This window comes from Siniperca chuatsi, linkage group LG13 (assembly GCF_020085105.1).
Source record: "Siniperca chuatsi isolate FFG_IHB_CAS linkage group LG13, ASM2008510v1, whole genome shotgun sequence".
NCBI lineage: Eukaryota > Metazoa > Chordata > Actinopteri > Centrarchiformes > Sinipercidae > Siniperca > Siniperca chuatsi.
The window spans coordinates 20617969-20642576 of record NC_058054.1 but is presented as its reverse complement, the minus strand read 5'-3'; the positions used below and the strand labels follow the sequence as shown (position 1 = coordinate 20642576).

General features: G+C 39.5%; 1 protein-coding gene across 1 annotated transcript in view; it reads left to right on the top strand.

Annotated features, from left to right (window-relative positions):
* Window positions 1–24608, top strand: part of LOC122887529 (SH3-containing GRB2-like protein 3-interacting protein 1) — a 43491-nt gene that overhangs the window by 7977 nt on the left and 10906 nt on the right. The window contains exons 2-12 of the mRNA XM_044220835.1: window positions 8885–9168; window positions 10868–10982; window positions 14426–14784; window positions 20023–20086; window positions 20556–20601; window positions 21342–21398; window positions 21763–21820; window positions 23041–23216; window positions 23390–23401; window positions 23963–23974; window positions 24446–24470. Of these exons, the coding sequence (XP_044076770.1) occupies window positions 14775–14784; window positions 20023–20086; window positions 20556–20601; window positions 21342–21398; window positions 21763–21820; window positions 23041–23216; window positions 23390–23401; window positions 23963–23974; window positions 24446–24470 (460 nt within the window). The 5' untranslated portion in view covers window positions 8885–9168; window positions 10868–10982; window positions 14426–14774. The remainder of the gene's footprint in view (window positions 1–8884; window positions 9169–10867; window positions 10983–14425; window positions 14785–20022; window positions 20087–20555; window positions 20602–21341; window positions 21399–21762; window positions 21821–23040; window positions 23217–23389; window positions 23402–23962; window positions 23975–24445; window positions 24471–24608) is intronic.

Here is a 24608-nt window from a genome sequence, read left to right as displayed (position 1 = left end):
ATGAGTTTTGGCCCACAGTTGCTGGTGTGGGTGCCAAACTTGTCCAGAGGGCTGCTGTGTATATCTGTGCGCGAGGCTAGTTTCTGCTCTGCCTAGAGGCTTGCGCTGTTCCAAGACACATCTTTCATTTGCACGCTGAATAGCTTAGGGGAGCCCAAGGCAGTTTGGACTGGGGACGGATCTGGCTTTCTGGACTTTTTAGGGGATGATGGGTGGTTGCCTGGCTGTGTGAGTAAGTGTGTGTGTGTGTGTGTGCACATAGGAGAGTCCGGATCTTTTCTGGACGTGCAAAATTCTTCTGAGTGTCCCTTTTCAGTAAGAACCATTGCATTGTTTAGTTGTCAAGTTAGTTGTTAGGGAGCAACCAAACCACTGTACACGTGTTGCAGCCATTTGAGGATTACACAGATCCAAAAATCTGACAGTAAAAGAAGAGAATGGAAAGCTTTGTCGGCCTTTTCATATCCTCTCAGTGGGAGGTAGAAAGGCAAGATCTCCAGACCTGGGTTAGCGGTGGTGGGTGTTAATGGGGGTGGCAGCTCTCAACTGCCAACCAGATGGACAACCAAGCCCTGTGTATTTAAGGATATCATGTGGGATAACCTTGCAAAGACAGATTGACATTTTGCTGACAAAACAAACCACCCCTGTCCTGCACGCAAGTAGCCCCCTTCCTTTTTTGCCCATACACATGCGCGTGCACGCTCATGTACGGGCATACAAATACTTTAAGTGGTATTTGCTTACATAGGTCTTAAGGAAGTTATTTCAGCATGTGTTAAGCACTCGGTGAGGAGCCATAACAATAAGGGAATAGCACAAAAGAATCTAGGATTACACAACTCCTGCACAAACAATAGCAGCATCGGTGACCTGTGTAAATGAGACAACCTTGAGCTATGAGGGGAGCAAGTAAACTCATTATCTGCATCATGCATTGGGATTTACCCCGGTGCTTTAAGGCCATAGGTTGGGATGTGTGTTCCAAAAGGTTAGGAACGTCATCATCTATTTGACTTTACTTTGTGTCCTGGTTTTCTGTGCTTATAGTATTAGACTACTCCTGAAAAGTATTTATATTACCTTGTAAATGAAATGAAGGTTATCAGATTCCAGTACGTGATCCTTTTTTTCTCCTCCGGTCTAGTCAAAATAGCTCACTTAGTTTAGAAAAAAGTGTTACAGAGAACAAAACATTCTCTGACATGAAAGAACAGAATAAATGCGATTGAAACTATCAAGAGTCACTCTGCTCTGTTCCCCCGAAATCTCTAATGCTCTCTGCAACAATCTGAATACACTCTGGATGATTTATGGCACACTCCCTCCCACACACACCAATTTACATTATTAATACAGCTTGTACCAATGCTGTGTGTTCCAAAATACTGATTACATTTGTAGTCATAACATTCAACGCAAATTACTGTCATCATTCCAGTTCATACCTGCACTCTGTGGCCTTTTCACCGCACAGTCAGTCTCAGGGCAAGAGGTTCTGCGTGTGAGACGACTGTACTGTAAAACTGCTGACTGCACAGGATGAAATTGTCATGGTGACCCAAGAAAATGGTGCCAGGGGCTGCTTTGTTTTTTTTTCTTCTGCAGAATAAAAGTCAAATTTAGAATAGCTTTATTGGCATGACCATAGTTAAATATAGCATTTCCAAAGCAGGTCGTACTAGTTCTACAATGTCATTCAAATAAGTCTGAATGTAAGGAAAAAAAGACAAATGGTTTATACAATACTACACTACAGGTATATACACTATACAACACTACAGTATATTCAACTACATCAGAGCAAGCAACCATCCCAGACAAATCACTAACAAAAATCAAACCATAAACAGAATAATATATATCATTAGATGAGATGTAGTTTAACAACTGGATGTAATTGTAATGGTGAGAACCATAGGAGAAAGGAGACAAAATAAGAAGGTATCTTTCTTTTATTGGAGTCTGGAACAATTTAATGAAGAAAGTCATTAGAGGAAGTAGGTTAAGAAAGTCCAATTTTCTCACTCTCTCTAACAACCTACTTTGTGTTTTTATGTCCCACCACAATGGTCTGTGGTACATATGTGGGACACCAGGATGTTGTGGTGACATCTGTGTGTGTGTCTATGTAGACTCAGTGATGTGAACACAACATTTTCCCCCTATAGAGTGAATGATGTGAAAAGATTTTGAAAAAAGTTAGTAAAGGGGTACTCCAGCAATATAGTATTGCACTTTTATTAGGCATACCAGCATTGCTTTTTGCTAAATGCTAATATTAGCATGCTAACATGCTCACAATCACAATTCCAACATGCTGATGCATTTGAAGTATTTGACAAATTACAGTTTTGACCTGATGATGGTGATATATGAAAAGTCATTAGAATTCTCTCAAAGCAGCAATGTGCCTAAGTACAGCCTAACAGCCTCTTAGTCTTGTTTGAACTTTGGAAAAGCTCCTCCAGAGTCACAGAAGACATTATACAACTGTTTTTACAGGCGGAGAAGTACACCTTTTGACTGGTAAACTCAACTTCTTGTGTAAAATTGGTGGAATGCCCCTCAAATTAAGAGAAAGTACGAATGTGAAATTGCTAGAACTCAGCATTCATGTAAGCACCCACAGTATTAGACAGTATGTTGACGTAAAAACATCTGCTAATGAATGTGTTTATTAGCTTAATTAATTACACTGTTAACATAACTGGTTAAGTTAAAAATATCATAATGACATTTGGTCGGATATTAGGCAGCTCAAAGTTCTTGTTGCCCCACTCTTCCTGTAAAGCCCCTTAGAGTCAAGCCTAAGATGAGCTTAAAGGAAGGATTCAGTCCAGTTTGGTCATCTAACGAGGATAGCGCACGCTGCTTAAAGGTCAAAGGCTTCTTAAGCTTGTATGACTACTTTTCTTTGGCAATTACGCCTGTCAGAGAGGGTTAGCTTTTATCAACACTGGAAATGTCAAAAGGTAAACAGGTCACTGACAGCCTGTGCCTGGGCTTTAACTGCAGAGATGTAGTAGTGTAATAGGATGTTTTGGGAGATGGAGAGACAGCCAGATAAACAAACAGACTGGCAGGCAGGGAGGCAAACACACAGTTGTGACAAAGGAATCCTCAACATCACATGGTCATGAAGACAGTTTATGTCGCATGTATAACCCTTCTCAGTTTGATTACACTCATCATGCTCAAATTTATGTTACCCACAGAGATTCTTGCTCGTGCTATTTTGGTAAAGGCCGTTGCTTGGGCTTGTCTCTGACGATCCAGCTCTCTCCAGCTCTGTCTTGCACTCTCTCCATCTCTCACACTCACAAACACACACACACACACACACACACACACTCTCCCTTTCTCTGCCTTTCCCTCTCTACCGCTATAGCCACATTGCCACACTCAGTTTTCCATGGCCTCTCATTCCCGAGTGCTCTGCGAACTAAGTAAATGAACGACACAATCCGGAAATAGTGTTCTAGCCGGAGATGGTGGGAAGGAAAATCCCTTGACTAGTGCTGGCAGGAGGGTGGGAGCGAGAGGGAAATATAGTATTGCAGCCATTCACATTTCAGACCAAGCTTGTTCCTCTCTCTTAAACTTCAAATCTTGACTCCTCATGTGATTTCACTGTTAAACTAAACTGTTTAGTAAGGAAAAACACATTTCTACTTAGTTTTCTTCAGGCAGACACTGCACATGTGTGCTAACATAACAACGTTACGAGACACCGCAGTGGAGTTGGTAGCTCCACGACATGGTAGTAGAGGTTAACTTATCTTTAGCCCAAGAGGTCAAAGATCAGTATTAAAAAAGGGCAGATGTCTCTGAGGAGGCTGGGTTGGAGGAGTGGAGCACAGGGCACTGGGCAGAGGGGGTGGGGGGAGCGTGGTGAAGACAGGAGGTGTGGCAGCAGGTTAAAAGCAGGGTCAACTCTATAACCATGGTGTTATCTGGATACCTCTCCACAGCTGCCAATCACAATCATACTGCAGCGAGCGCAATGACCTGTCGCTATAGCAGCTTTAAACAGGGACTGGATGGTGGTTCAGTCACTGCAGTCATACATGCTCAGGAAATGTTCCAGCTCTCTTGAAAACCTTGTGCAACTGCCTCTTGGTCAGGGTGGTAAAATGTTCCTCCTGCATTTGTCGAAGGATGTGGTTAAATCTAAGCCGAGAAGCCTGGGGCTACATTTGTGAAGCAACAGTGTAACATTGGTCATTTTAGATCAGTATAATTAAGCTCCAGTATGATTTTAAAAAGGTAAATATGCTTTTGTAGAGTAAGCCAATAATGCCTTGTCATGGATCTTTAATTGTGTTTAACTTGGTGCCTGCTTGGTGCCTGTTAAATGGCCAACAAATGCCTTGCTGAAATTTTACAAGGGGAGGATAGCCTGCGTGAGTACATCTCACTATAACAGTCAGTAACATGAGATGGGGAACCACACAACCGCTAAATCAGTAAAATGGGAACCCAGAGTCACTGTAATTTGGGAGAGAGCTGGTTAACCACTCCTCATAATGGATGGTGTTTCTGTTTAGCCTAAGGCGTTGGAGCTGAGGTCATATGCAAACAAGGCAGATCCTAGGCCTCAGCTTTTACACAGTGCAACATGTTTTGCTCCATGTATTTGATCAGGTTCATGAAATAATAGAGACTTGAAATTTGCACATTTATTTTACAAGTATTAAACAAGGACCTCATAAAATATGTTCTTAGCTGGCTGCATGAGGCTCTATAATTGAAGTCTATTAAAACAATGCAATATATTACCCATTTTAAAAGCCAAAACTGTTGCACCACACCCATAATCTACTTTATATATATATATATATATATATATATATATATATATGTAATGTGATACTAAGTATTTGCCCTAAGGGTATCTTGTTTGTCAGCCAATTTGCACCAAACTAGGCACATATTTTTTGGGAAATAACGTTCCTGGTGAAAATATATCCAAATTTACCCACAGGTACTGCCGTAAAACTCAAATATATATTTTTAGTAACTGCTCCATAGGCTTTAATGAAATTCAGGAATTTGACTTTTACACAAAATTGGTAGAGGAGGGGTTGATAGATATCCATTAGTTTCATGTATTGTACATCAAATATCAACTTCAGCTCAACTTATATTTTACTGTCCCATAGGGGAAATTTGTCTTTAGACAGGTGAAACATCGAACACACACAGACTTCATGAAACATGATCAAAAAAACATAAACATCAAGTGTCACCTTCACATAAAACCTGGAGAACATCCAGCCATCATCATCCAACCCAATCATCAGTTTTACCAATTTTATATGGAAGACTCACCATTGGCTGACTCATGAGCATTTAACAATTCTATGAAGGTCTTCATTAAATATGATGTCTATAACAATATTCAAGCAGATTCACCTTAGATGAGGCAATGACTCACACAGCTTTTGTCCATTTAACAAAGCTGGTAAAAGTATGTGTCCAACTATATCTAGCTATATCCTACAATGATTATAAAAGCCATGAGCCACTAAAGTTAAGACCGATGCCACATAACTCCATGACCATCTGTCTTTTTCTGAATATTAAGATTTATTTATAGTTAACTTGTTTCCCTTAATTGACTTAAATCCCCATCACATTCCTGCTTGCGGCTACATTTTTCCCTTATTGCAGTCATAGATACATACTTCAGCATGTACAGACACACACACACACACACACACACACACACGCACACACACACACACACCTATGACCACACATTATTAAAGAGCTGAAAGAATACTCTCTATACTCAAAGAGACTATACTTGGATTAAGTCAATTAACATTAAATTAATCAGCAACTATTTTGATACTCGAGCAATCGTTTAAGTCATATATCAAGCAAAAATACCAAAAGCTAGCTGGTTCCAGCTTCTCAAATGTGAGGATTTCCTGCTTTTCTCTGTTTCATATCAATTGTAAATTGAACTGCAGGTCAGACAAAACAAGCAATATAAAGACGTCACTTTGGGCTCTGGGGAATTGTGAAGGGCATTTTTAACTATTTTCTGACATTTGAATCGATAATGAAAATAATCGTTCATTCAGACATTTGTATGCGTCGTGGTCATTTCAGCTCTGCTACCGCCTTGTATCTATTGTTACCATATTTTATTTTTTTGTGAATGTTCCTTTAAAGGATTACATCATCCTCTTTGCTCCTTTTTTTTCCCCTCACCACATTTCTCAGTGTTCAGCCTTTTCTGCCCAGAGACAATTGCTTAATTCACCGGTGTATAACACTGCCACCTCCTGATCCACAATACCGTCGCCGTCTGCGAAGCCGACACACCTTTCAGTGGCATGTTTAGTTTGTCATGAAATTTAACATCATCCATCACACCTCTCTGATCAGATCACAGTGCTCAGACAAACACTATTACTGTATTGACTGTAGTTTTCATTATCACATGACGTTCAGCCAAATCTTCGTTAGTGGTAAGAAAATGTAGAACAGATGCAAGTGCTTTGTGTTTATCATTAATCTACTCTGAGCTGACTGGATACTTTTAACGTGTGCTGTGTGTGTTGATAGTGCTGTTGTGCCATCTAGTGGCAGAAAGCAAAAAAGAAGCTCTTACTGTTACATAGTCATATTTGTGACTCCGTTCTCCATGAATACTGTGACATTCCCAGTCAAAATGTTCACATCTATGCTCAAGTGCAGTGTAAAACATTGTCTATTGATTCCCAGTATATCTTTTGGATTATTTTTACGAAAGTCACAGGAGCGATGTGATGTTTCAGTGGTTCTTTGTGTTGCCGACTGGCTCAGCTGACATCCACGAGTCTGTGACTTTAAGAGACGGTCATAACACCAGTGCACAGCTTCCATGAACACTTAATGTCTCTTTGTTATCTGCTCCATAAAAAACAGGTGCTGGAGGGGAAGATTTTTCAGCACAGAGGGCTTTTGTTTGGCAAAACACATTTATCTTTTATCAGGCAAACTAAGTTTATCTGGGATCTTTTTCCTCACTTTTTGACTTTATGTGCGTTTGTTTAGAGGTTTTTACAGGTTGTTGGAACTCAATTACTTTCAAATCAGTCCATTTAACTTGATTTCTCCGTGCCCAGTTCAAGCAATTAGACAGCAATAGGAGAAGACTGATGTGTTTATATTCCCTTTTTTATGTATAAAGAGGAGAATGAGAGATACATGGGAGAAAATAGACTTGGATCATCTGCACTGGCCCACCAGGGGAAAGTGTTTTGTGGTTATTACACTGACTTATATTCCACTAAATATTAAATTTATGATGTCTGTCACAACATGTAAGATATTATTTGAAACACCATTTCATTTGTTTTATGTCGCTGAGAATCTGACCAGACAAAGACAGCTTGCAGGCACCATATTGCTTAGATTATTCAGTAAGATAGCATCTATCAGTTTGAGTTTAGTAAAGCAATGGCTTATTGTAATTTGTGTGGCTGTGCTTGATATCAGATTAGAATGTAGAGAATGGCGTGGTGTATCTAGGTAGCTCCTTGTCCCCCCATGTTGGATTGTCTTTAGCTGGCCAACATGTATCCTGACACATTGAGCACATTTTCAGAGTTCACTGAGTCAAGATACATGTTGGCGAAGGAGGTTAGATTTTTAGATCAACACGTGTCACTGCTGCTTAATGACTTCTTTAGAGGCAATAGTGACATGTGTAACTTTCTTTTCCAGTCTCAGAGTTTGTATATGAATAACATAACATTAATTGTTTTAGAGTGGTCATTAAGAATGGCTGATCTGTAATCAGTGTTTAGTCTTGTTTTTAAAGGCAGCTTCATAAGCACTTGGTAAAAAATGGAGGAGGCAGAGGCAGTTTCCTCTTTGCCAACTTGATATGATTGGGGGAGATGAAAGAAATCTTGAGCATGATGTGAAGCAGCATTGAAATGTCCTCAGTAAAGCTAATATTATAAATGAATTTATAGTAATCACACTTGCCTTGTTGGCTGATAATATTTAATTTGTCTTTCACACTTAATCTCACTTTTACTGATTCAGAAAATTCTCTGTCACTTGAAATACTTCTCTGTCGTACGTTGAATTGAAACAGTGAAAGGATTTCTCTTTAGAATTGATTTGATTTCTGCTTGTATTTCTCTTTTCAACAGGGCCATGTTACCTGCACAATGTATTCACAAAGCAGCTGCTAATATCAGTGGACCCTTGCTGTTTGGGAAGCACTTTGACTACAGCATATCAGACTTCCTTCAGCTGATCCTCCTGCTGGGGGGTACACAAAGAGTTCAGGATGGCTTTGGCTGTCTTTGCAGTAGCAGAAGAATGCTTTGCTGACAATTCTGTGGCTTTAAATCAGCTCACACTTCCAAAGCTAGCAAAGCAGACACACAAAACATCTCTTTGCCATACTAAATATACATACGCCTAACTATGAAATTCACAAGAGCAATATTGATGTCTTTTACTTCTAAATGGACCAACCTGTTGAGTTCTAATTTGTCAGAACACAGAATAATTAAGAACAGCTTGTTTATATATTTGTCAAACTATGGTGTGGTTGACTTTGCTGGATTTGAGGAGGCTGGATGAGTATTAGAGCACAGAGTAAAGGAATGAAGTACATGAAAATATTCTACTGGATAAACCAAGTGGTTTAGTGACACAATTAAAATGATATCATATGATAACTGATATGAGTAATGTATGTGGTCATAGGCGTAACTGATGACTCAAACAGTACCTTCCCATACACAACAATCTAGAGAGAGATTCATAAAAGCTTCAATATTTATATATATATATTAGTTGTATCAGAGTAATATACTACTCTGTACCAGTTGTTTAATGTTTTTATATTTCTTTTTCTCTCTAGAAATCATCAAAAGGTGCCTCTTGCCTTTGTTACATGCAAGTGGATTCTGAGTTGGTGAGTAATTAACTATCTTCTGTCAAGGCGGACCAAGCCTCCTGTCCTCTGGTGAAAAAAGCTCCGGGCAGGAGACAGAGCGGTGGCAAGGTTACGTCAGCTCACCATGGTCGACAGCACCACCATGACCTACAGTGATGCTGTCACTCTGTCAGTCTCAGGACGGACAACAATGATCACACATGGACAACAAGGACACAAACAGTCTCTGTTGCAGAGATACCGAAGAGGTAGACATGATGTGTTAATGTGATCGGTGATAATGCTGAAGGAAGATGTGGTGTGCATGTGGATTTGTGCTTAACTTGTCTTAAAGGTATGCTACACATATGACATATGATGAAGTAAACAGTAAACAAAAAGGAACCAAACCAAATTTAGTTTGAGATACTATGAGCAAAAAGAAATAAACTCGACTAAAAGATTCTGACTATTAAAAGACCAATGAAGCCAACATATGGCATTTAATTTGACATTAAAATGGGAATTTTATCATCATTTTGTCATTTGAACACTAAAACTTTAAAATAAATGATTAACTGCATAAGTCACGATGCTGCACACTGTTAATTAAATAATCAATTAAAGCTGCTTTTAAGAGATTTTAGTATAGCAGGTTTAAGATTATCACTTAAAAATCTCTTGGACGTCTATTGGGAACCCTTAAACATTGTGGAGCACAATGTAGAACAAACATAAAATGAGTCTTATGGCCATAAATCTATTTCCTCAGTGCATGCTGGCCCAACACCTCATGTACCTGCAATCACATGATCAGCACTCAGTCATACGAATGATGATCATGGTTTCAACTCTCTACTCATTTTGCCTTTATTTCAAAATAGGAGCTTTATTCAAGATAAATGTATCCATGATTAACAAATCAACCCCAAAAACTGCTTTCGGAGAACCAAATTAGCTGGATGAGAATATAAAATATAATTTATGAAATAATAATAATTATTATTAATTATTAATTATTATTATTTATTATCTTTATTTAATTATAATTATTTTAACCTGATAACAGCATGTTAGCCTGGTTTAGTTTTGAAGAACAGGGCCAGTTGTGACAAGGAACCTATGCTGAACCCATTGAGATATAATGATATGGATGTCTGCCAGAATTGCAATATTATATTAAGGGAGTCAGCAAAAAGGCAAAAACAGTAGCAAGAAAAATGGCTCCCACCCACTGAATAGATATTTCCTGATATTACTACAATTTCTTTTGACATTTTAATCTAAATTAAGTGAAATTAATGAATGAATTAAATATATCACTTGGCAACCTGCTCTCCACTTTATCAATATGATCTCTGCCAGTGTGGAGTTTGTTTCTGGGTGAAGCACTAGCTATAAAATTCAGTTTCTGCCTAATATGATGATAATGATGATGAGGACAAGTGATTATTTTGGAGCGACTGCTAGAAAAATAGAGCTCATGTAAGCTTTCAGTAACTTCCTTCAGTAGGTGGCGATATTGAGCCACACAGAGTGAAAGGATTTACACTGCATAGTAATCCTGTCACCATTTCCTGCAGTGAAGGCCATCATATCATGCATAGTTTTTATCATTGTACTGAATGTAATCAATATGAATAGATTACAGCTTGGTTTACATATGTAAGAGTAGAATATAGCCTCATCCACCTGGAAGTTGTCTGTAGACACAAGTTGAGACTTTTTTTGCTTCATTTTAAGTGCTTTTTACTGTTTTATCCATCCATCCATCCATCCATTTTCTATTTGTTATCGCGGGTACTGTATCCCAGTGACTTGGCCTTAGGCAGGGCACACCCTGGACAGTGGCCAATTCACAGTTTTTATTTATCCCCATGTATCTGACATGCAGAACCAAATAGTAACAGTAATTTGTCAGTATCCCCCAGCTAACAGCTCTCCATCCATGTGTTTTGCTCTGTCTAGCTCTTCTTTGCTAATCCCGGTTGCTCTGACCTCTGACCCCTGGATGGCATCTTATATAAGGAGCTGTTTAAGGAAAGCACACGGGAGCAGCCTGTGGTCTGTTGCGTGAGGTTAGGTAAGCTCATTAACAGTTACTCCAGGATGCCCACGCTAACAACAGCTACAAATAAACCTCAGTAGTAGGAATAGTAAACCAAACATGTGATGACACTAGATAAAGGTGTTGGCTTCTGTTTCCGGGTTTTCTAAATATTCTTCATTTCCGGGTTTGGAACATATAACATATTTAACTTGGTTGTCTCAAGGGCACTGAAACGTACACTTACTGTACATTAAACAAACAGTATAAAGTAGCCTACAGGGTTTGTGTGTCTGTATCCGATTACAGTCTCTGACATTTCACCCTCCTCACTGACGTCCAATAGTCTCTTAACATGGGAGAAACAGCAGAGGGACAAAAAACACACCATGTGTAAGATTTCAGGTTTTTTTTTGTATGTTCACCTTTTAAAATTACATGACCTCCACAGCAGAAACCCTCTCTACCCCTAACACACACACAGACACACACACACACACACACACACACACACACACACACACACACACACACACACACACACACACACACACGTGCACATACACCACAACACTATCCTCTAACTGTATTCCCCCATCTGTCCTTTCCCTATCAGTGAGGGTGACTCACTCTGCTCCAGTAGTCCAATACGCAGCCATTAAAGCAGCTGCATAATCATATCATCACTTTCATCAAAGCATCTCAGTTTTTACCAAAGTGTAACACTTGCATAATAGTATTAGGAATAGTTTGTCCTTTGCCACTCTCTCTTTCTTCCAGGCTTAAATGTGAGGCACCTCCTCCCAGTGAGCATGTGTTATGATTATAGCTGACAGTGTGTACTCTGCGGTGGTAGACGCACTGTTGTCCTCCAATGTGACACATTTTTAACAATAGAAACAGTCTTGCAACTTGCAGTTGTGTGCAGTCGATATATCCCTCTTTTGTTTCCAGGGTGCTAGAGAAAGTAGTTTTGTCCAACTGCTTCTTGAAAAAGAATCATATCTGTCTCCAGTTTTTCCACAGAACAGAATCCATCCTTGTTAAATTGGACAAATGATCTTCTCTTGGCGTCCTCTTGTTCTTAGGTCTAACTGTAACCTTTGACAGTGCAGACCACATTATTCCGATCCGTCAGCTAAAGAACAAGTGTCTCTCTGGTTCTGCTGTGGACTGATTTTCCTCACATTTATCCAATATAAAACTTCACGGTTCCACTGGGAATTCTTGTTCATCCTCATCTTCCATATCCTTCAGGCTACCCTAAGGCTCGACTGTCAGTCCAATCCTCTTCTCCAGTCATTTGCCCCATTTGGCCATATTATTCAAAAATACAGTGTCTCTTTCCTTTAGTATGTTTTTGACTTTTAATTTAATCTCTCCTTAAAGCCCCTGAAAATTTCAAGAATTTCTCTAAAACATCAAATAAACATGCCCAAATAATAAACAGTCAAAGTTAAAAAACATTTATTTATTTATTATTATTTATTATTAAGGGTTTAACATCCAGCTAGCCTGCTTATTCAGGACGGTGTGGGTGTGGTTTGATCAGATTTGATTGACAGTGGCCTGTCAACATAAGCAACAACCCCACAACCGTCATCACATTTTGATTTAATTGTTTCTAAATCGTGATTGGTCCATGGAAGTACATGACATGACATCAGCTTTTTTCCAGCTGAGCCCCACCCACTTCAAACCAGTGAGAAAAACAAATACACAATCTCTTATGCGAAATACCCAAAACTGTTCTAACTTCTAACTGTTCTAAACTGCCTTGAGGACATCAAATATTGGATGGTTCTGGACTTCCTCTTTACTTCATTCCAACAAACTCAACCTTGGTTATTACTTTTATCATTTTAAATCCAGAATTGTTTTCATCTATGTTTACTAGCTAGCAGTCTTCTTTTTTCCTTTCTTTGGGGGCACATTGCTGCATTTCTTGGTGCGTTGCAGCCCCCTGGAGATCAGAGGAATAGTGTGAAACCAATGGCAGGAATGTGTATAGCATCACCTGCATGCTTGTGTGGGTGCACAAGAACAAACTAAACTGGGACCCACTACTACTGGTCAAAAACTCCAGAGAGTACCGTTAAAACTTGGACACCATGTCCCCCTTATGTTGAACCATATACAAAAAAGTTTGTTTTTTTGACCCAGAGTAAGTTATCCATTTCTTTGCTGTCCTATTCAAACAAGTCAATTCCTTCACATTTTGGTATCACTCAGGCTTCACTACAGCAAGACCTCTAACAAGTATTACCCCTGTTATTTCCTCCCACCACTGGTCCCCTTTTATAAAATATTTGTATAAAAAGCACTGCATGGTCTCATCCCAGCATACAGTATATAATGCTGAACTCCTTTCCCCAAGAAACTTGATGTCCTTTTACCAGGGCTAGTGTGGCATCTCTGGGAAAAGTCTGCCATGGCAGAGAGAGTGGAGCAGGCAGGCTTTTTGTGGAGAGGTGGACCTGACCACAGGGACACAACAAGCTAAGTACACATCCAAACGTGAAGCAAACATTCACTAGAATTTGTTCCTGACATGGGGCCGTTCGGTTTACCACGGAGGTTAACTAACAATCTGGCGAAGACTGGAGTGAAGAGCCGGGGTAGATATGCTGCAGCGTCTGATTGTGCATGAGGTTCAGGTGTGTGGCAGGTAGAGCGTGAGAATCAGGTAATTGGTGATGCAGGATGCCACGCCCAGATGGACACATACACACAGACACACATACACAGAGGCAGGGAAAAACACAGAGAAAACAGGATTGACATGCCGGATCATGACAGGGTTTTTATCTGTCGATCATTCAAGGACAAAATCATATGGTTCTTCTATTTGATTATTTTTCCGGTCTATTCATGATTTCAACAAAAGGGGACTTGAGGGGACTTTTTTCCTTATTGGCTTAGTATCTGTGCCTGACTTCTTATTTGTGTCCTGTGTTTGTCTGTATGTCTGTGGGTGAATGATATATTAGTCCCACTTTTTGGATTCATGTATTTTATCTTTGCGCCTCACTGTCCTGTGAAGCTCAAGTGCCCTAAAAATAGAAATAGAAATTGAATCACATTTCAATGATCGTAGAAAAATGTCTACTAACAAACACAAATTTAGGGAATTCTACAATTATTATTTTTAAAAGCACATCAAAGTGGACATTTAGATGCACTGTGATTTAAATTTAAGAAAATATGCTGCCAAATAGTGCATTTTATTATGTGAGACCTTGTATAATATGTATGCAGTTGGCTGTAATGTGCCTGCTAGAGGCGAGCTGAGAGGTGCTAAGGCATCAGGGGACAGCAGCCATGTGACCATGGTTGCAGGGATTGGTTTAGTGCAGATGTGACATCAGCGAGCCTCCCACTCCCTCCCTCCTCCCCTCTCTCTCCCAGTCTTTCTGTGCCTCTCTCTGCCTCTCTCTCTCTGTACCGCTCTGCTTTTTTTCTCCTTTGCCTTTCCTCAGCATCCCCCCTCTCAGAGATGGCGTGTGTCGGTGCTGCTTGTGCGTCCGGGGCCTAACGTGCACACAGAGAGGACCCCCTTCCCCCCGAAATTGCTGCGTATTCCTCGGGTGTCTCTTCTCACTGTGTCCTCCACCGCTGCTGCTGCCTCTCAGCTCTCCCCCCACCCCACCTCCCTGTGCGGGTGTCTGGGAGTTGGGCCCTTGGGGGTGGAGGGAATCAACATCGTGCTTCGCTGGGGAGCTGTGCAGAATTAGCTATGCCCTGCCCAGGCATCCTCTGACCAGCTGGATTTCTCCATTTCTGTCTACCTGCACACCGGAGGGCAACGTAGGATGAAAATCTGCAGTCATGATGCAAGGTAAATTATCTGTGCACGCCTTCTCCTTCTTTATTTTCCATGTTTTTTTCCCTGTGTCCTCCTCCTGCCCTCTTGTGTCCTGCTGGGCCATTAAAGCTAGTGAATCCAGTGATGTGATCTGTCATACCGTAAGGACCTTTGAGCTGAAATGAGCTATATGCATGACCAGTGTGACAATGTGGCCATTGTGTGTGTGTGTGTGTGTGTGTGTGTGTGTGTGTGTGTGTGTGTGTGACAATGTTTGTGACAGATTGGGATGTATGTGAGATGAAAACGAAGGTGTGTGAGGTGTGGGTTTGCAAAGGAAGAACTGATGTACACAGCAGTGTAGTTCTGCACTTGCTGATGTCCTGTTGTTTGTGTGTGTTTACACATGTGTCTGTGCATGTCTCTGTTTGCATCTACAGATTCTAGTTCTGTCTTTAGTTATACACTATCTATGTCATATAAAGGCGTATGTGAGGAGAGATCTGAGCAGTCCAGGAAGCTGCAATCATTCCTGCCAATAGGACAAGTGGTGCTTAAACCATACATCATTTGGTGCCTGTGTTGCATAAAGCTAAGTAAAGGATGCTGTACCAAAGTTAACAGTGGTGGAATGAGGTAGAATACATTATAACTTATGATGGTGTTGCTAAATCATAGATCTAACCCTGCATGACAGATGCTGGGCCTTTACCATCCATTAATGCCAACATGGTAATGGAAGGTGGCTATTATTAGCAAAAGGCCTGCAGTCAGACTGCCATGATATTTTACCCAGTTCACAAGCTACACAACAACACAGATGTCACATGCTTATCATATTCTCTGTTACACTTACATTGCTAATTACACAGTATGGGCTGTCAGGTGTAGTTAGTGACATACAGTACATGTTATTTGGACTCAAACATGGCTGCAGTACATGTTCTGCAATAACAACCTTCTTGTTGATGTGGGTTTATCATCTTTATAACAAAATAACTAAATGCAGTATCTCAGCAACGTGGATTATAATATTTAACTATTTAGATAATCTCCCTCAGTGTGACATGAGCATCTTAGTCTTTGATGAAATGTGTGGTTTTGAGTGTTTCGGCCCCGTAACTACAAATCATACATACTTTACATTAATGCTGACCATTTAAAAGAGCATGGAATAAGGTGTTACATTGATTTCCTTCTTTTCAGGCAGCCTCTTGTTGCAGTTAATGCCAGAACTGTAAATAAATCAACTTGTCAAAACTTTCACCTTCTTGAGATAGGCGATCCATTGCAGGGAACGCTTAAAAAGACAAAAGGATGTACAATGCACCATCTGACCACATTTTGAAGCCAATTAGATGGTGGGCTGAGAAGCTAGATATCCTAGAAAAGGGTGGAATTACAGTATAATATTAATTATATTATACGTTTAGTAGGCGGTGGTAATGTGCAATTTATTAGTTTGCCAACTGCCAAAGAAGGGGTTTAGTTGCTAGATGCTTATGGGGAGCTCACACATGTTAAAAGTTCTTCTACTGTTTCAAACTATCAAATTAATAATAGAATAAAGGTAGAAACGACAATACAGAAAATGAAATACTTTACTTACATGTAGCACACAGGTACTCACATTTCTTGGTGTACCTTTAAACATGGAGTTTAAGTGTGGGGACAGTAGTGCATGCAAAGTGTATCCACGTGGAACAAATCTGTCCTGGACAGTGTTCAGAACTAGCTTTTCACAACCTTGGTTGTATTGCTCTTTTCTTTCCTCTTTGTTTCAAACCACCTCTCTATCACTGGCAACTGAGGCATGGTGTTGTTAAGCAGGTGATGTTGATGTGGCAGAGGTAGGTGTGTGAAGAATGGCAAGAGAAGAATTTTCACACCTATGGATAACTGACAGTTTGTCTGTTTTAGGAATTTACAAAAATTATGGGACGCAGCAACAGAAGGGACTGTTTTGAGAGGTCTTCTCACTGGTTTGTTCAGATATTTATTGGAAAGTCAGAAAGTTGAACTTGACGGTTCATTCTTGACCTTAGAAATAATAGTTTGACCAAAAAAAAAATCACGGTCCACCTGCAACATTTCTTCTGGAGCTTTCAGTCGCATCTGGTAGCCTTCATCTGCAGATTCAGTCTCCTCAGTTGTAAACTCCATCCACCGATGAAGGCCATCAGATGTGGCTTTTTTTCTGGAAGAAATTACTATATTTCTTCTGGGGCTTTCAGCTGCATCATCTACTAATATAGGCCAGAAGATGTGGCTGAAAGAAATCTAGTAAGTGGACCTTGAGTTACAAATTTTTTTTATCAAAGTAAGAAAGTTGGATGTCATGAAAAGTCATGAAAACAGTTTTGTAGCGCAATTGTACATGCATTACAGATAAGTGCAAGGTTATTGGGAAAGTCAGTGGGCAGGCGTAACATGTGTTTCAAAGTTTTTGGATTTTAAAAAGTTGCTGTTTCATGTCCGGATCTCACATCTCAAACGTTCAAGATTCACAGAAACATTCACCAAAAAAAAGACTACTTCTTATCTTAGTCAAGTTTAGAGTGTCAAGACAAATGGCTGCCTAGAAATTTGGGAATCGGTCTGTTTTGCCAACTGATTTTACGAACATTTTCTACATTTGTTTGAAATCACGAGGATATGCATTTAAAACCCTATATTGAAAGTGGAATGATGGTGCTATAGTAACGAACGATGGTGTAAAGTACATGCCATTTGTATTCAGCAGGTTAAAACATGTGTCCAAACATCTTGTTTCTGTGAATTAGCATGAAGACTAAGACCCAAACTTACTATATTTACAGCTAATATCATTAATTACCATGATCCCTCTGTTTAATGAGTGTTGTAGGGCTCTCCTCAGGCAAACTTTATAAATGGGTTACAAAAGCAACAGTCTTTCTCTGATGCACAATGTGACCAGATCTGATTGTGATTGTGATCTGATCAGGATTGATTCTTTATTTCTACTCCTTATCACACAAGACACAAGCAGGTTAGGACTGGACAGAAGGCTGGCTGTTCAGAGCTGTCTCCACTGATGAAGAGCCATGATGCAGGAATAAGCTGTGCTATTGAGCAGCCCAGCTAGCTACCAATGCATCACAGGCCCTGACATGTCCTTCAGTACCCAGGAGAGCTTCCTGAATCGTACGGAGCACTAGTCCAGTGCAGTGCCTTCACATTTATAGTATTCATTGGTCTTATTATCAGGATTTCAATGCGAGTGTGATGATTCACAAGTCTTTATTTGATTTCAAAGTCAGTCTGATTTTCTTTGCCTCTCAACAGACTTTCAAAACAACAATTTCAAAACACAGCAATCAGTACAGGACTCTATAGTGAAAAAAAAAGCTCTTGCATCAGCAATGCAAAATGTCAGTTTAGGGCATACAGCATGTTCCTGTTTAAAACATAGCCCACAAATTACAAAAAGAGAAGATGAACAAAGAAGAACACAAACTGAGCTGCCTCTGAATAGCACAAAATGTTCATCCACCCAACTGTCCATCACAGGTGTCGCTCTTGTATGGATGTGAGAATCAACTGTGCTCTCTTGTCTTCTAAAACACTGTTATGCAAACCTGTCAGTTGGCTATTTTGGTAAAAACATTTTCCACAGCACAGCCAATACATAAAAAAGAGAAAAATAGGATAAATGCAGTGATTTTTTTTGCTGTTAGCTGTTGGTATTTTCTTGCAATGTCTTGTGTTTTACAAATCTCGCAAACTGTCTTTCTTTATCAGAGGTATCATACAGGTACATGTTGAATAACAAAATGTCCTTTATACCTTTAACCTGAGGGACACAGAAGTTTCATTAAGTTTAAAAAAACGTTCACTAACAACAACTCATTTTGTAATCAGTTGGTCTGTTGGTCCATCCAACGCTTTGGTCCAGACTGATATCTCAACAATTATTTGAAAAATTGCTATGTAATTTTGTATAGACATTCGTGATCCCCAGAGGATGAATCCTACCAACTTTAGTGGTCCTTTGACATCATCGTAACTTGGTTTCATCCACATCCATAAAATTCACCAAAGCAAAGTAAATTAATCCAACTCTTTAGCTGTAATCTCTGCCGTCTAAAAACTTTTACAGCGTTCGCTCCTCTCTGACATGTCTTAATTTGCTGCGGCCCCTCAACTCGCCCATGGACTCGTCTCTGTTGTCGAGCTGTGACGTTTAGCCAGCGAAGGTCTGGTGCTTATAGGAAATTGTGTTTTGGCTACAAAAAACTGAAATAATGTTGATATAAATTTGGAATCATCACACGTAGAGTGTATGCAAATGATTTAGCAAGTGTAATGTTTTCATGGCTTGGGCTGCAACTGCAGATTATTTTGATTATCAATTAAAATATTTTAACATCTGATAATCATTTAGTCTAATCCATCCTAAGGTTCTAGAGCCCAAAATTACACCTTCATACTACATATTTTGTCTGACAATCAGTCCAAAACCCAGAAGAAAATCAAGCAAATACTGATGATGTGAGAAGCTGTAACCAGCACTTAAACAACGACTAATGGTCTTAGTTTTTATGGGTGGCGTGTTTCTGCCCTTGTGTTCTTAGTTTTGTTTTTATTCATTGTACTTTATAGTTTTTTCAGTGTTTGTTGAGCCGTCTCACATACTGTTAGTCAGTGACACCAGTGAACCAGAAATAGAAACGCAGATAAAGCCTTACACTATAATTCCACCTAGCAATACTTGAAACCTTTAGGCTTTGCTCACATTGAATTGTGTCTTTTTGTTGGTTTTCCCAGTCGTCCTGAATTGAGCGCTGCGTGGTGCCAACCGTCAGTGCTGCAGGGGTCTTGGCATCCAGTTTGGTTGACGGGCTGCTGTAGTAGATCTCTCCCCACTCTCCCTCAAATCTCGCTAATGAAGTGGGCACATTGATCAACCTATGCTCGTGTTTTCTTTCCATTTTATATAGTCAGGGAGGGGACACTTAAGCGGATTGCGTCTGTGCTGCCTTATTTTATGTGGAGGCTTTCTCCAGATGGCAGGATGTTTGTGTCCCGAATCGATACATTCATTTATATCAAGTTATTGGGGTTACTGTATTTCCTGTGTATCCACAAGAACAGGTTAATCCTCGAGTTACTGTACATCAGCCTGTTACTCTTCTGTGTTATTTGCTTTTAAGTGCATTTTAATGACAAGACAGTTAACTTTATATTAGGCTTTAAAACTTTAAATTAATTCTTCATGATGTTCTCCCTCTCTCCCTCTCTCTGCACCAGGACTGAAAAACCGAACAAGGAAAGCCCTGGGCTTACGAAAGAGAGACAAGGATACAGACGCAACGTGAGTTTGATCAGACTCACACTCGTAACACAATTAACATGCCGAGTGAATAGGGCTGGGTATCGAACCTAAATACTCTTAGGGTACTGACCGAATTGTGTCTCTGGCATCGAGTCAAGTACTTAAAGTTGGCATTGAATGTTTGGTCAGATATGTAATTTTTTTTTTTAGGCAAAGTTCTTGTACTGCTGTGTGTGTTTAGACAACATTTACCATTTGAGAATTTTGACTTCTTTTCTAAAAGAAAAAGGAAAGGGTATTGTAGAAAAACATGTTTATATTTGTCAAAGTAAGATTGAAAAAAGTATAATTTTGGAATCAATACCAAAACTCAGATATTGTATTGGGAGTAGTGTTTAATAATTTCAACTGATACTCAGTGCTGCTTTGGAGACTCCTGATGGAATGATAAAAATTGTATTGCGTCTTATGATATCATTTTTTTCTTCTTCCTTGTTCCTTCAAACAGGAGTTCACCTGGCAAAGAAGGAACTGGAAGCGGAAAGAAAGGAAATGTATGTACATTTTAGATTTTCAGTGAAAAATTTGTGAAGTTGTTACTGCCTTTAAAGGAAAACTCTTGTTTATTACAACCTGGGTCCCATTTTTTGTAGTTTTGGCCATCATTTCTACTTGTTACTTGTTATGATAACTTTGTACACACCACAGTAAGTGGAAACGCAGTGACGTCCCCTACAACGAAGTCTGACGGTGCAAGAAACATGAGAAGTCAGATAGTTTATCTAAACCACTTTATTTGGAGGTAAAAATAAAAGTGAGCCCACCTGAAATATCGGTAATAATACTTCATTGCACAGGAAAACTGTGTGTGCACACAACTATGGCAACTATGAAAGGTCAGAGTTAAACTAAGAAGTCAGTCTGTAAATTGTAATGGATGTTTACAACAGACAGTTTGGGTACTAATTTTAATGTTTGCATTAATTTGTTTCTTCCAAATAAGTTAGCATAACATGACATTTTTAACAAAACTGTCTGTTCATCTGACTGCTCATATTTCTTGCCCCGTCTTACTTATTTTTAGCAATTTTGCCACAATTCACTTGGTGTGTCCCACGTTATTTTAACTGATAGGATTAATGACCAAAACTACAAAATTAAAGCCCGAATTGTGATAAACCAGACTCTCCTTTAAGAAAATGTATAATTTGCACTGACATTTTAATACTGACTTTACTTGTCGTGGGATTTATGATCCTTTCATTATTCTGTCTTTTCTCCATTCTGTTGTTAGAAAAAGACCAATGGAGCACCGAATGGTTTCTATGGGGAGATTGACTGGGACAGATATGTAAGTATGCTCACCCTACTCCTTGTTTTACTTACTTTATTTACGCACTCCTTCATTTTTAAGTTTTCAGACTAAGCAGCAACTCTGCAGCTTTGGTGTAAAATACTTGTGCTGTGCTGTGGCAATCAGTGTCATGTAACGCTAGGTTTAAAATTACTGAGTAAACGCTGCAAATAGAGTGGTAGCTGCATATTCTGTGAGTCAGCAGGAGCTTCAGCCAGGAAGCTGACCATCTCAAGCAAGACATCTGTGAAATCTGATCCACATTTATATGCAGAGCTGTCCACGTGGGAAGAGTGTAGCGATGCCTACAGCGTGTGATGGACTGGAAATGATTGTCACTCTTCTCCTCTCTCTTTTTCAGGCCTCCCCTGACGTGGATGAGGAGGGCTTCAGCCTCCGGCCTGGTGACGAGGGCGATGATATCCTTTTCAGTGAAAAGCAGATGTCTTGGGACTCTTGTCTGCAAGACTGTTGACCTGTTCGGCTGAGCGACTCACTGGATGAGTGCTTCTCAGCATTAAATAGGCCAAATCAATACTCCCTCCCTCTCTCGCCACATCACATTTATACGTCCCTGCAGTGGCAAAAAAAGAAGAGGAAAGGAGCAGGAGGGCAGCCGGACAGAGCCACGTTACATTCAGACTGGCCTTCCAGTTGACAATGAGCCACAATTCTCATTAACAGCTAACCCCAGTTTTCTCTCCCGCAGGTAACAGCAGCTATATGTTTGAAATGGATTCATAGAGAGCTCGTACTACGGAGACTTACCCCGAACAGGCTGATTTAGCTGAGACAGAGCAGGAGTGTCATTTACAGCAGGAGTAATATTGTTATCTGGGACACAGCAGACAGAGACACACAGTGGACATCTCACTCCTCTGCTGCAGTCACAGGTGGAAGCAGTACTCAGATCTTGTACTTAAGTAAAAGTAGCAATATCAGAGTGTAGAAATACTCTGTTACGAGTAAAAGTCATGCATTCCAATTTTCACTAAAGTAAAAGTACAAAAGTATTAGCATCAAAATATACTTAAACAATACAAATACAAAAAGTACTAATTATGCAGAATGGCCCATTTCAGAATAATATATAATATGTTATTGGATTCTAATTATTGATGCATTAATGTGTACATCACTTTAACTTTGCAGCTAGTAAAGGTGGTGCTAATTTTAACTTTATATGCTTTATCTACTAGGTAGCTTGTAAATTTCTTTGAGGGGATCAATAAAGTTGTATATATAATATTACATCATCATTTATTTGTTGATTATATTTTGTATTATTAATCTGAATCTGTAAAGTAACTAGTAACTAAAGTTAACAAATAAATGTAGTGGAGTAAAAAGTGCCTTTGAAATGTAGTGGAGTAGAAGTATAAAGTAGCAGAAAATGGAAATGCTCAAGTAAGTAAGTACCTCAAAATTGTACTTATATACAGTACTTGAGTAAATGTACTTAGTCAATTTCTACCACTGGCTGCAGTGTTGTTCTGCATGTGTACAGTGTGTATTTGAGACAAAATGTATTTATTTTAAAAGGTTATGTTGTCTTTAAATGCTGTAGAAGACTGAATTAGCCTCCATCTTTCACACTATGCATTGCACTTATTCTACTTTGTCCTTGACACATGTTCACCAGCTTGCAAAGGAAAGCAGTTTTTCTCCTCCAGCGACTCTGAGGACGACGAGGACAGCAAGAAAAAGTTCAAAATTAAGATCAAGCCGCTGGTGTCGGACAGTGCCAAGTGTGTCCCTCCATCTATGGACGAGCTAAAAGCCTCAGTGGGAGGCCTGGCACTCTCTCCCTCTCTGGTGAGCGCTGCTGATCAGCACTCTAGTTCTGCTACACAGTACTGAAGGGCACAAATCACACACACACTGCTGTTTATATTTTGTAATAGCTGTTGAATTCTCCATGTCTCTCTCTGTCTTACACCCTCTCTGTGTTTGTCTTTTCTTCTCACTTATCTGCGGTCATCTTGTAGAAGAGAAGTCCGGTAAGCCTGTCATTCATTTTCACATCTGTATCACCACCAACATGGACTGCATGGCATGAATTCACTTGGCAATGCTTAATAAAGGCTAATAAATGCTTATAAATTGCCTTTATGGCTTCACCCTTTTTTCTGCATGCAGTTTCTGTCTCACCCTCAGTGTCCTTTCGAGGCCTTAAAAGACCTCACTTGTTTTTGCTGACTTATTTTCTGTTAAGCTACAGCTTTACTTGAACCTGTCTGGCAAAGCGTCTGTGTTACAAAATGCACAGTAAACATAACACACACACACAGAGCTCCAAACCTATTGATTTGGTCTCAGTGGAGCTTACATGCTGAGCGACCTGCTACATTCAGTGTGCAGCTCTGTGCGTGTTGGTCGTAGGTGATGCTGGTATAGTCCTCATAATCTCGAGGGTGTTATGGCTCCTGTTGCATTATTTAGGCTTTGCGGTGCAAGTAAAGAGGTGCGGTGTGTGCAGTTTTTAGTTGGTGTCCATTTGACTGATTTGTCACTCACTCTCTGACCCAGGTCTGTTCTCTCTTCCTTTTTGCTGGTCTCAGAGACGCAGCCCGGTGAGTTTCTTACACCATCTGCTGGCTGTTTCAAAGCCGACAGCCTGAGACACAGTTTTCTAATCTCTGCTGCCTGACCCCGTTTTTTAAAAATGCAGTGCAGAAAGTAAAGTAAAGTAAAGAAAGGATACACATCAAAATAAGAGTAATCCATCTAAGTCAAATGTGATTTAGTATTAAGTCTTTTAATCCTAATTTTCTTAAAACAAGTGAAAATCAACTTTTTAAAATAAATTGATTTTCTTGATATGACTGAATTGACCTGCCTTATTTAAGAAATTATATTTAACATATATAACATTACAATTTTTATAAAGTTCTACTTAATCTTACCACTTTGTTTACTTACTTCTTTGTAAAAAAAAAATCTTAAAATTGAATATAACAAAATTATTTGTTTGTGGTGTACATTTTCACAATACATTGTCTGTATCCTCAATTTATCTTTTGTTTGGATTCTATCTTTTACAGGGGCAGATAAAGAGGAATTTGTCCTGTAAGTACACCTATTTGGAAATAGCTTTTTAAAATATATCCTCTATTCCTGTACTTCTGGCACAGCAGTGCTTTGACTTAAATGCTAACATGCTTACAACGAACATGCTGATGCCTAGCAGGTAAAATGTTTACCATG